This window comes from Lepidochelys kempii, chromosome 3 (genome assembly GCF_965140285.1).
Source record: "Lepidochelys kempii isolate rLepKem1 chromosome 3, rLepKem1.hap1, whole genome shotgun sequence".
NCBI lineage: Eukaryota > Metazoa > Chordata > Testudines > Cheloniidae > Lepidochelys > Lepidochelys kempii.
In genome coordinates this window covers 191,084,878-191,098,606 of record NC_136382.1, presented here as the reverse complement: position 1 = coordinate 191,098,606, position 13,729 = coordinate 191,084,878, and the positions used below count along the sequence as shown (strand labels likewise).

General features: G+C 40.8%; 1 protein-coding gene across 1 annotated transcript in view; it reads right to left on the bottom strand.

Annotated features, from left to right (window-relative positions):
* Positions 1 to 583: 583 nt before the first annotated feature.
* The window catches only part of PAPOLG (poly(A) polymerase gamma), a 58,344-nt gene continuing 45,198 nt past the window's right edge, over positions 584 to 13,729 (bottom strand). The window contains exons 16-21 of the mRNA XM_073335310.2: positions 12,129 to 12,250; positions 11,849 to 12,024; positions 11,306 to 11,415; positions 10,918 to 11,225; positions 2,217 to 2,276; positions 584 to 682 (exon numbers count right to left, since the gene is read on the bottom strand). Of these exons, the coding sequence (XP_073191411.1) occupies positions 584 to 682; positions 2,217 to 2,276; positions 10,918 to 11,225; positions 11,306 to 11,415; positions 11,849 to 12,024; positions 12,129 to 12,250 (875 nt within the window). The remainder of the gene's footprint in view (positions 683 to 2,216; positions 2,277 to 10,917; positions 11,226 to 11,305; positions 11,416 to 11,848; positions 12,025 to 12,128; positions 12,251 to 13,729) is intronic.

Below are 13,729 nucleotides of genomic sequence, written 5' to 3'. Positions count from 1 at the left end.
TAAACCAGAAAAAAAATAATTGAAGTCCACAAAATGATGTATATCTACACTATTAGGAAAGCAGAAACAATACCAGGACTTTCATACACACACTTCTAACCAGAATGTGGCTCCAGTGACTGAAGTAAACATGTTTACATACATTCAGAAAAATGGTATCACAGGACATTTTTTTTGTATTTTTCAGAACAATTTTTTTCAGCTCAAGACAATGATTATAACACAAGACTTTTAAAAAAACAAGGACTGCTGTTGGAAGGGTGTTCAAAATAAGTAGATCAGTCAGAAGTAGCAAATTTTTAAACTAAAGGCAATGTTTTTAAAAAAAGGACTCAAAAGCCATGATTTTGTAGACAGTGGCTTGTCAGCAGGTGATCTTGGAAAAGCTATAGAGTAATGGAAGTATCTTACAGCATCTGCAGGTCAAAATGCAGACAAAAATTAATAACTGGAAAAATCCCTCCAATTTGGTGACAATAACTCCATATTTTATGTGGGACAGCAACTGCAGTATAAAAGTAAAAATTGCTTATGTGAACCACTAAACAAGTGCATATTATCTTTACCTGAAAAGGCACTGTAGTTACCGGTTAAGGGTCAGTCTGATGGAATGTTTAATGACACGAATGTTATTTGTTGGAACAGGAGAAGATGAATCTGGTAGCTCTTTACTGGCAAGTCTCTACAGTAGAAAAATGGAAACCAAGGGGGAAGGGGAAATTATTTTTAAATATGCATAATGTAAACAGAAGTTGGGTAGAAAGTGAAACTGTTGTTTCAGCAGTAAACAAGACCTACAGATTAACTTCATGACCTACCACACCAAACCAAGCAGTCTAGAATATGCTATTCCCCCCACCATAGTGATTATCTGCCAATTCTCTATTAGAAGTTAGACACTTGCAGGCAAAGTGTCTGCTTTCACCGTGAAGGCATTTATGCACTAAAATAGTACAGGGGAAGGGGCATTCCCCCCACCCCCGCCTAGTTTTCCCTCAAGAGTTCATCTGAATTAGGCAAAAACCAGCATCAAGTGGCATGTTGCTAGGGTTGCCAGGTCGAAAAGAAACCCTGACAGCTCTGGGGCTGGCAGGCTCCCTACTGGGAAGCTATGCAAAGCCAGGAAGTAGTGACATGTCCCTCAGCTCCTAAGCAGAGGAATGGCCAGGGGAGTTCCACATGTTGCCACCACCCTGAGTTCCAGTTCCACAGCTCCCATTGGCCAGAAACCATGGCCAATGGGAGCTGCAGGGGCAGTGCCTATGGGCAGAGGCAGCATGGCTGCTTGAGGTAAGCACCACCCTGAGCGCACACCACTCACCCACTCCCACACCTTAGTCCCTGCCCCAGCCTTGAGCCCCCTCCTGCACCCATATTACACCCTCCCAGAGCCTGCACCTCCTCCCGTGCCCCAACTGCCTCAGCCCCAGATCAGAACCCCCTCCCACACTCCAAACTCCTTGGCCCCAGCCCAGAGCCCCCTTCTGCACCCTGAACTCCTCATTTCTGGCCCCACCCTAGAGTCACACCCCCACCCACACATCCCAGCCTGGTGAAAACGAACAAATGTGGTAAGAGTCTTAATATTAAATTTCAGACTGCATATCTTGATTGGCCTAGCTTTAGATCAAGAGAGCCTGAAAAAATTAGGTTTCAAAATCTGAAGTGTAATTGCTATAATTGGCTGATATTTTTGAGCATATCCAATTTTTGACATTGAAGTCCTGTATGTGATATGGAGGTTGATTAACTGCTCAGAGCACTCAGTGAAGAATGTGATTGAAGCAGAGCAAAGATTCTAGTGACACTAAGAAGTCTGTTTGGAAAGAAAGGGCCTTTGTCTAGTTTTTTGAAGGGGTTGTGAAGTTTGAATACCTGAGATGGTAGGAGAAAGATGCTTGTGTGTCCAAATGAAGTGTTTTTCAATCTTTGGCTGGATGCCTAAACCTTTTTAAGTAAACATGGCAGTTTGGGACTTCTGTCTGTTTGAGAGCTGCTAAAGCAGCTCTCCAAAATACTACTGCACAGTGTGTAAGCGAGAATCACAGTTACCATATGTTACCACAAGAGTTAAAGAATTATAGTAAATCAACAGAAAAGTACTTGACACTGTCAAATTGCTAGCTTTGTGTGTAAACAAATATTACCTTAATATATACTGGAAATATTCACTAGTTTTGCTTTATCTGTGAACATAAAGACTAGGTAGACTATACCTGTGATCTTGATGTGTCAATAGTTGGAACAGGCATGGATTCCCCTCCTCCAAGGCTATCCTAAAAACCCAAAGTATTTAAGAATAGTGTGCTGAATGCATTGCAATTAAGTTCCTTTATATGAAAAGCACAAATATCAGCTCACAAACAAATGCTTATTAAATGCTGGTTAGATCTATGTTTCTAGTTCCAACTAACAAGAAAGCATTTATGAAACTTTAAAAGCCTCATGACATCTATTCTTTATGTGGAAGGCATTTTGGGTCATTTTATTCTTCTGTAAAGGAGGGCCTACATATGTACCCAAAGATATGAATCACAGGGTGTGCCCCCTCAAGATAACAGTTTTTAGCTAGACTTTTCTTACGTGAGACGTATTCAGACTTTTTTCACAGGAAAAGGGAAGTGTGCTCAAAATTTGAATTTACATAAAACAGACCATTATTTGACATGGTTATTTTACATATAAATCCAGGCTCTGTGAACTTACCTAAGCAGCGCCCAGCTTCTGCCTATAGGTTGGGCTGCCTTTCCTATCAACTTCTTTAAAGAAAAAATTTATGTTTGAAGGAGGCAAGATTTAAATTGTTTATTATAGAAGAGTTAGAAGAGCTGAGCAAGTAATTGCTTTTTTGGTTTACTGGCATTTCTGAAAAAAATATTTGGTTTGAGTCGACTGAAATTCAAAGAAGTTTTTGCCAAACTGAAAGAAAGTCAATAAAAACTTTAGGTGAAACAAAATGTTTAATTTGATCCAAAACAAAAATATTTAATTTCATGGCACTTTTAAAATAAAGCAGCAAAGGAAATGATTCACAAGATGGCCACAGGTAGTGGTGGTACCTCCCTTATACCTTTTATCCCATTGGTCAGGGCACTCAGCTGGGATGTGGGAGACTGGGGTTCAATACCTGCCTCCCCAGACTTGAGTTTCCCACATTGCAGGAAAGTGCCCAAACCACCGGACCATTGCATAATCTGGGTTGGGCGTCTCAATCTCTCCTATTGAAGCTGTTCCCCTTGGTATACAAAAATGTTTGAATAGTCATTGGGAGAGACTGACTACAGCCAGGTGATTAGGGTACTTATCTGGAGGGGGAAGACCCAAGTTCAAGTCCCTGCTCCAATGACTATAAGAGATTGAGAGACCTGTCCCATAATATTCCATAGCCCAGTGACATAATGCAACATGGTCATATAAAAAGGAGGCACCACCTCCTCCCACCATTTTGTGAACGGTGCCTAAGCTAAAAATTTGGCTGAAATCATTGGGCAAATTAGTGTCAAAATTCAAATAGTTTAGAGTTGACCAAAACTGAAATTTTCATCCAATAAGCTATTTGTCCAAAAAATTTCACCTAGTTCTAGTTTTAAGTCTAGAAATAATTCAAATGCTCGGAGAGAACTAAAGTATCAGATTACACTTTAACTTCCCAGCAAATAATTTCTGGGTGTGATGTGTGGAGAAACAGGAAAATGGATGAAGCTTGATAAGAGCTGTAAGTAACAAATGTTTTTCTGTCTAACCGTGATTTTAACTGAAATTTATTCTTAGTCATGTCAAGTGGAATATCTAAGGAATTTTACTTAGTTAAGAGTTAAAGTAGTTTACTCAGGATTTAAAAAAATTAAGACAAATGCTTCAAATTATATTTTTTCCTGTAGATTTTCTCTTTACATCATCTTGGATGCTACAATCTTTGAATGCTGAATCCAGTCCAATTTACTAGAGTAGGATACATAGTATCAAAGCCATTTATATGGTTAGAGCTCAGGGACCAAACTATCCTCAGTACAAACTATCCTTGGTACGAGTACAACTTTCATTCAAATCAATAGGAGTTGTGAGAGCATATCTGAGTCTGAACTTGACCTAGCATGAACAGTCCTTATGGAAGAAAGCATTGCTGTTTGACTACAAAACACAAGAACCAGATGAGTTGGCCTATTCTGAGACCCAGTAGGAACTTTCAATTATTTGAGAATTAAAGTTTAAATTTTTGGAAATGTATAAACAAATTCCAAAATGTAGTGTTTTCTAATTGTTTCTTGCCTTTCCACAAAAATGGAGGTAAAGTTAGCAAAAGCTATGTTTTTTCCAGAGAAATGGAATTTATAAAAACAAGTTAGTGCTCTGTCAATGTCAGCTGCTGATTATCTGTCCAGCAGGTTAAGTATCTGCTCCTAAAGGCCACCTGCACCTGAGATATTGTACAAAAAAAAAATACTACACGATTAACACAAGATTAATCGTAGTACAAAGACATCCTACAACCATTTTTCCAGTGTATTACCCCTTTTTTAAGTATATCAGAAGGCACATGCTGCATCTGTCAACTGCGTAACACTGGATGAATTAACTCAATTTTCTACCATTTTAACCCATCTTTTGTGGTTTAATCATTAACATTTTGTAAGGAAGATTCTGTAGTTTTCTTGGTCTATTACCTGTCACTGCAAATTACACAGATTAAGCAGGCCTCTCACGCCACAGAATTTTAGCTAATCCAAGCAACTGACGAACCTTCTAAACAATCAGTTTTACCTATATTTTGCTGTAGTACTACCAACACCTATACCTACTAGAAGTGGTGGGGAAGGGATTATTCACTTCAGCCAACATGTGTAATTAATGCTTCCTGCAATGTCAAGATTTCTCCCATCATTAATTCTATAATCCATATTTAAGATACTTAATAGCAATTATGGAGTGGAAAAGTGCGGGTTTATGCAACTAGACTGCAGAAATGGAATTACTTCCTTACATCACTGCTGCTTGGACCAATGAGGTTTTAAGTTTTGAAGATGACCAGCAAAACATTTGGTTTGTGTTTTTTGATAATTTGACATAGAAAAAGCCCTTTCAGGCCTTTATTTTTTTTCCATGAAAATTAATGTTTTGCTTAGAAACTTGACATAACTAGTTATGTTTATATATTTCCAAAGTTTATACATTTCAAAAGTTGAGGAAAGCTGAGCAATTGAAAGTGGAGGTTACTTACCTGTAACTAGAAGTTTGAGATATGTAGTCATTATCTGTATTCCACTGTGGATGGTGCATACATACCATATGTCCAGAGCCAGAGAAAAATAGCGTCTGTTGGTGCACGCATGTGGCCTGGCTCACCTCATTGCCTCCATCTGAAGGGATGTAGGGTTGGGTGGACAGACTGCCTCTTCAGTTCCTTCTCTACAGCGAATCAGATAAGATCCAAAGCAGAGGGGAAAGAGGACAGGTAGTGGAATATAGATAGTGACCACACATCTAAAAGAACCTCTAGTTACAGGTAAATAACCTCCTTCTCCTCTTTGAATGATGATCCCTATTGTATTCCACTGGGGGTGATTGACAAACAGGACTTAAGTAGGAAAAGGGTGTGAGGATGTAGACAGAGGGCTGAGAGGAGTACTATAGTCCTAAAGGAGGCATAAATAGAAGAGTTCTGCACCAGGGTAAAATGTCTTGCAAATGCCTGAATGGAGGCCCATGTGCCCACTTTACAGATGTCCAGGAGGAGTACCTTCTGAAGAGATGCCATAGTTGTTACTTGTGCTCTGATGGAATGATCTCTTATTCCATCATTGGGGAGAAGGGGGAGGTGGTTTGATAGCAACAGAATTGAATGCCGCCAGAGATCCATTTAGAAATTCTCTGGGTGGAGACTGACTTTCTGCTGTAGTGATGAATAGTCTCAGGGATTTCTTGAGTGGTTTTGTTCTGTGCAGGTAAAAGGGAGCAGAGTTTTCGTTCCTCTGCGGAAGCGTGTGGTTTTGGGAAGAACACAGGTAAGTGAATCAATTGGCTACGGTGAAATTTCAAAACTACTTTAAGGGTGAATTTGGGGTGTAGACACAAAGAAACCCTATCCTTATGGAATATAGTGTAAGGAGAATCTGCCATCATCGCTCCAAGTTCACCAACTTTTCTAGCTGAGGTGATGGCTCCATGGAAAGTGACCTTCATGGAAAGGAGACACATTGTGCAAGAAGCGAAAAGTTCAAAGGGGGGCCTTTGAGTACCAAGAGAACAAATTTTTGGTGCCACTGGGGAGTAGGCTTCTGAATACCTGGGAAGGTTTTTATTAGGGTTTTCCAGAATCTATTGGACAGAGGATGTGCAGAGACCAGGCAGCCCTGAGAAGGTGGCGGGTATGCCCAGATTACCCCATGTGAACTTTCCAGGAGCTGATGGACAAACCTGATGTTTTCAAAGATAGGATATAGTCCAAGATAAGAGAAATATCTGTAGTTTCTGGGAGAATGCCTCTTCTGATGTGCCCAAGAAAAGTGCTTCCATTTAGCTTGGTAACATTTTCTAGTAGAGTCCTTTCTATTATTTGAGAGGAGGTCTCTTATGGTTGTGGAGCATGAACATTATAATGATGATGCCCATCCAAATACCAAATCCTGAGGAGGAGCGGACGTGAATCAGGGTGTCTGATCTTGCTGTTCCACTGGGTCAGGAGCTCAGGAAATGTTGGGAGGATGATTGGTGGTCAAGATAACATGTGTAGGAGGTTGGGAAACCAGAACTGTGTGGAACAGAAGATGGCAATCAGGATAACCCTTTGACATCCCAATATTCACCACTGTCATGTAATTAGGATATGTTTTATATAAAGTAGGTCTTGTGAGGTATTCGAAAAGTCTTGATCTGCCAGATATTAATATCTTGTTGGATTGTGTGTGCTATCATTGTATGTGAAGTTTGGCTATGTATGTGTTACTGAAACATGTGTGAGGTTAAAAACACCCACAAGCAGCCTTTTAGGACTTTTTACTGTTGTACCTAACAATATTAATGACTTATTGAGGAAAGGCACATAAGCCCAAGGATTACCCCAGGAACGGTGTACAAGAAAAACCTCTCAGAGACAGCACTACACCATGGGGACTGTTTGACCCAAGTCACAGCAAAAGAGCTTTCCAGCAAGTGGGAAGATGATGTAAAAGGAGGATAATGACCTCATGAGGGTACCTCACTCTCCCTGCAACAACACACCTGGAAACACCTGAGGGGCAAGTACTGAATGGTAGGAAGTGATGGTCCCAGGCTAGAAAAATCTTCAGCCTGTGTATGAAACCTGGGAAAGCCAAGGAAACTTGTGCCTTAAGAATCTGCCAGCCTATTTATCACTCAGGGTGAGAATTTGCTAATTTATATCCTACCTGTGTTAAGCTCAGTTTGCGTTTATTTGCCAAGGTGATCTGCTTTGATCTGTTTGCTATCCCTTATAATCACTTAAAATCTATCTGGTGTAGTTACTAAACTTGTTTTTGTTCATTCTGAAACTAGTTTGTGGAATTCATAATTGGGGGGAGGGGAGCAAAAAGCTGTGCTTATCTTCCTCCACATTGAGGGAGGGGGTGGGTTCATGAGCTTCTGCTGTACAGATTTCTGTGCAGCGCAAGGCAAAACAATTTTGGGTTTACACTCCAGAGGGAACATGAACTTGAGTGCTGGGCAATTCCTGAGCTGAGTCTTCCTACACAGAGCTGATCTCAGTGGGTGTCTTTCTGCAGCTGGGTGTGGCCCTATCTGTTTGTGTGCTGGAGAAGGCTTGAGGGCCTGGCTCAGCAGGGTAGTGTAAGGGAACCCAGACTGGTGGAACCGGTGGGCTGAGTGGTACCCAAGTACATGAGGTGGCACCCCAGAAAGGGGGGGACACGCAATCTGACAAACCCATTCTCCCTCCTACTGGATTTTGCATAGAACTTGTGGAAGGACCAGTAAAAGAGGGAAGTCATAGTTGAGCTGATCCAACCAAGGAAGAAGCAGAGTGTCTTGGATGACAACCAAGATCATCTCTGGAGCAATATGTGGTGCATTTCCTGTTTTCTTGAGAGGTGAACAGGTCTCTGGTTGGGGTTCCTCAAGAGTGAAAATTCACACAGTACTGCGTTGTGGAGCTCCCACTTGTGGTTGACTGAAATGTCTGCTAAAAGGAGTCTGCAAGCACATTTTGCTTTCCTAGAATGTAGGCTTCCGACAGGATGATTTGATTGGTGATACACCAGTTCCAGAGGTTGACTGCTTCTGTGCACAGGGAGGCGGAACCCACTCCTCATTGCTTGTTGATGAAGACAGTGTAATGTTGTCTGACATTATAGGGACCTGGTGAGTGTGGATGAATGAAAGAAGGGACCCTCATGCCTTTCAGACTGTTCAAACTCCAGAATATTGATGCACATCCTGGACTCTTGAGATGTCCAGGTACCTTGAGCTATGTGGTGGTTCATGTGGGCTCCCCAACTCAATAGGGACGCATCTGTAGTAATGGTCCTGTCTGGAGAGGAAGAGAGAAAGAGGAGCCCATGCATACCTGACAAGGATTTGGATTTGTCCACCATAGCAGGGAAGACACTGAGCAGATTGGTTATCATGGGGTTCACTGACTAACATTTTGGGGAGTACACCGATTGCCGTGTTTGAAGGCAATGAAAGTGGAGTCTTGCAAGTGGAGTGCTGTAGTTGCATGAGACCATATGACCTAGCAGATAAACACGACTTGACCAGTACTCGAGGCTTGTTTGTGATGTAAACAGAGGGTAGCCCTGGAGTCCAGGGACCGTGATCAGTTTGCCTTCATCTATAAGAGCTTGAAAATGAGCTCTGTCCTACTGCGGAAAGCAGTCAGTAAACCCTGCAAACTTGGCATAAGTCAGGAAATTGTATTTAGCCATTAGTGACTATCCTGAACTGGAGGCTGGATGATGAGAAGACCGTTCTCCCCAGCAGATCCAGGCATTTGCCCTCTTTATCAGCAAGGATAGACCAGGGATGTGACTGTGTAGCCCTTTCAGAAGCAGGATGGACCACCATGGAGTTGAGAGTGGGGTGAGAAAATAAATTTGTTCCTTCAGCATTCCTTCAGTAATAACGCTATTCTGCCCTTTTCAGGGTAGGAGCGCAGCTGGCAGAGGAGCACTAAACTGTTCTAAATGGCTCCAGTATGGCTTCATTAGCAGGGAGAGCTAATATGTTGGGGTCTAGATGCATGGAGGATGTTTAAGAGTTTGTGCTGAGAGTCCTGGATCTCCTGGAGAGGAATCAAACTCTCCAGCAACTCTGTGGAGATGATCTAGGAACTTCCTGAAGTCACTGGGGGAAGAGAGGCGGATGGAGATGTAGGAGTCACCACTTCTTCCAGGAATGAAGATGGCAGTCTTACTAGTTCCAGTGGAACCACCTGATCTATAGCATAATGTTCCTCCTTTGCCAGATCCAGGGGCAGATCTGAGTGTTCCCTTAGAGGGGAGGCAAGAGGTGACTCCCTGGCAGATCAGACAGACTCTGCATGGGACTACTGGTCCCAAGGCCCCCAGTAGGAAGGGTCAGTAGGTGGTCATGGGGGCCCCATGCCAGCAGCTCCAAAGTTAGATGAAGGAGAGGTTGGTCCCAAACTGGTGCAGGTCTCTTGGGTGGTGGTGAACACACAGGGTAGGGGAAGAAAAGTTCATGGGGCGATTCACACTCTCCTGAAGAAGAGAAGTCAGATTCCAGTTCCAGTGGTGGTACTGTTGGTGCCGTTGGAAGGGAGAAGTGTTCTGTGTATGGGATGGGTGATAAACTCCTTCCCGCGGTCAAGTCCCTCAGAGGTGGATCCGACTGGGGCTTCATGGCCTTCTTCATGAGGTATTTGCGGAGACGAAGTTCCTGCCTTTCTCGGGTATGGCTAGGGAACAATTGACAGATACTGCACCTCATCATGATGTGGGCTTTCCCAAGGCAGTACAGACGGAGGTGGTTGTCGCTGACCGAGAGATTGTGGGAAGGAAGCATGGCGTTTGATGCCTGGAGTCCTGGGCCTAAATGGGGTGGTTTTACCCAGGAAACTGATCTATAAAAACACTAAACTGTTAAAGCTGTTTACAAACTAGGTAATTCTTATTTTGTAGGATGTAGCCAAAGCTGTAGACACTGAAGATTCCAACCTGGACTATGCAGTAGTGAGAAGAAACTGGAGAGGTGATCAGTCTGCCCTGCTCTCTATCCCCTCAGACAGAGGCACAGGTGAATCAGAGTGCATGTGTGGACCAACGGACACTACTTTCAAATTCTCCAGCTCTGGATGTATGGTGCGCATGCATAACCCACCATGGAATACAATAGGGACCATTACTCAAAGAAGTAGAAGAAATGTAGACTCTTTAGTCAAACTTCAATGACTAATGAACATTTTGGAGAAAGGCAGGCTTTGGTAAAGATTTCAATACCACCCCTATAATGAAAGGCACTAACAATAGGCATCTAGGTCACTCAGCAAAAAGAAGATAGTCCAGAATTAACAATACTGATTTCTATGGTTAAATCAAGCATAACAGTAGGAACTTTTGGGCCCTCTTTATAAAATCATTAAGCAACAAATAAAGGGCACAAGCCTAGCTTTTTTAAAAAATCCTTTCCAGGTTATTTTTAAATGTTTCATAGAGCTTCAGATTAGATGTTGTTCCTATGAGACAGTTTCTCTCTCTTCCTAGAGCATCTAATGGTAGGTGTGGTATAGCAATTGTTTCAAACTTTCCAAGAGCCTATAATCAAAGTTTAGGATTTAGTCACTGGATTGCTGGAATGAAACTGTCATGTCAGATCTGAACACTGCATTCTACATACACGAACTTTGACCATTCAAACACTAGGCTAATTCTGACAGCCAGTATTTTCTTTTTAAAGGACAGTATTAAAAATTGAAGTTATTACCTGCAGGGTCTTTTGGAGTTTATCTATATACATCTCTCCAACTCTTTCTCCCTTTGATTCCATATTGAAGTGTGTTTTTACCTTTTCTATATCTTTAAGTCTTTTAGTGCATTCTTCTGAGGAAGGTGAATGAGGTCTTTTAGGTGCAGCATTTTTAGAGTTTAGAGTTGAAATTCCATTTAGGAGCTGTTGTCCCTGTGCAGGAGGTGGTGTAATAAGTCGAGAAATCACATTTCGTCCTACTACTGTAGGTATGGCGCATCCAGTTGGAGGTAGCACTGCTTTTGTTGTACCTGCAATCTCTGTCTCTGCACAAAGAAAAGAGCCTTTAAAGTGTAGTTACATAGAGTTAAGGGTTACATTTTCCTTACTATGTTTGGATACATACTTGAACCAATAACTGGAATGGGCAGTCTTTTAACAGGCACTGATGGCATAGTGACATTCAATGACTTCTCTCTACTGGTAGCAGCACTGGTTCTCTGAAGTACAGTGTTCCTGTTAAATAAACATTGTATATGCTCTTTCACATTTTCGGTAACACAGCTAGTCCATCAACTGTACACTTGTTACCGATCTCCTTGAACTATCCACTGGCTGAAGAAAATGCATATACTGTATATTGAAGACAGTTGATTTCTGGCATAACGTCCCTTTAAATTTTTGCTGCCATTCTATTTATTCATGGTCATTATCCTTCAAAAGTTTGTAGATATACAAGACACTACAATTATTCCATATATTTATTTTGCAGGACCCCAAGAATCAACTTAATTATTGATTAAAAAAATTTAGTATACATGCCGCAGCGATTTATATAAAAACTGAAATAAGTAAGAACTGCCAAATAAACTTGTCCACGTTAAAAGTAAAAGTTACCCTTTGCGAGCACTTCACATTGCTACAAGGCACAAGCTTACAAACTACTAACCTTTCTGTTTCTATCAGAGAGTTGTTGTCCAATTTAGAGATCCTGTTTAACAAGGGAGGGGAGCTATATCGTGTTCCTGTGTCTGTGTTCATTGAACCATCCAAAGAGCTGACATCCACCGAAACCCTTTTGGATGAAAGTCCACTAATGTTTCGACCAATGTCTGGTATGCTTTGCTGAAAACAAAGGTTACAAGATATAATCTTTTTTAAAAAAAAAAAAAAAAAAAAAGATATTCACACATGCAAATATTATGTGAAGGATCAAAACTTCAACGTACCTTCTTTCTTTTCTGTAAAATTTCAGCAGGCAAATAATAATGCAGTTGCTTTTTCTTCACATGAGTTGCTTCAATCTTCATGCCGTCTTTTAGCATATTGATGTTATTTGCCTGCCTATGAACTGTAATATGCAATTACCCAATTTAAAGCCAGAATACATGCAGATTCTAATTCCCTCAACTTAGATTATATTTTTGTAAAATTATGTTTCTGAATGAAGAAGCCAACAGCAGGCCTTCATTAAGTATTTTTACTCTGAACATATCATATTGGAATATTGTCAATAATATGTTGAAGCTCATTTAAACTAAAGCTACAATAACAGCAGGTCACCAGGAGAGTTTCCAAATTCATGACAGTTAATAAAAATGGGAGAACTGTATGCTGGGAAGCCCATTTTACTTTACATTTCATAACCAACTTGGTCCATTTGATATTTGCAGTCGGTCACCATCCTGTAGTCATTTTAACTTTGTTTAAAGATACCTCTTTAAAACAACTGATTACAGGTGTCTGTACTGCTTAAAAAGGTTGCAAACAATGTTGGTGAGTAAGAGGAATGTAGGGTTTGTTTTTTTTAAATCTTAAATTTAATTCCCTCTTTGATTCACTGGACTGAGAAAGTTCAGTTAAGTTTAGGCTCTGCAAACAGTGTTGGGTAATTGATGGATTCAAATACATGTAGTTTGCAGATCAAATAACTCAGCTGTTTAAATACTTAAATCTAAAAATTCAGACAAAAAAGCTTGAGGCAGTTTATTTTGTTTCACTAGCATGACTGCCCAGAAATCGAGGAGACAGGCAAAGCAGAGGTAGAGACAAAATAGGACTGATAATGTAAGTTAAAATTTGGCACATTTTTTTTATGGTGTCCCTTTAAGAGAGCATCTTCCATTTCCATCTCCTATAAACCAAGTGCAGCAATACCACTCTCCCTGATTCGAAGTTTAATACTGGGCATCACATTTGTGGATATTCAGTCTTAAGAGTTTACTTAGTGGACTTTATATTCTGCATTTGTTTAAGTTAGTTGTTCAGTAGGTTGCCAAGAGCATTGGGGATACTAGAATTAGTTAAAAGATCCCGAGCTTCCATTGATCTTTCACTAAAACCATTAAAATCTAAAAGCAGTGGGACTTGTCTATGCAACATTTATGTACCAATTTAACTATGTACTATTAGGATAAAGGTGCTAATATTGGTACGTTTACGTACAGCTTATTTACCAACATAAGCCCATTTTCATGAGTATAACTGCATCCACACTAGTGGGCTGCACCAATTTAGCTATATTGATTTCAAATCAATAGAAAAGACTAAGGGCTTATTTAAACACAGGGTTTCTGTATCTCCCCTCCTCACTGCCAATCTGATTAGGAAAGCCTGTGCCTCAAGGCAGAGCTTGGGTAAGCAAGGAACAAGCTGTATCATATAAAGCAAATTTCTACTGCGGATGCAGTTATACCCATTTAGGCGTTGAATGATTAACTATACTAGTTAAGTTAAAATGGTACAGTTTGTTTAGCAAGGCCAAACATTTGACTTCAAACTAAATGACTTCAAAGAGGGGTCTGGTAACAGTTTGAGCTACAGAGTTGCG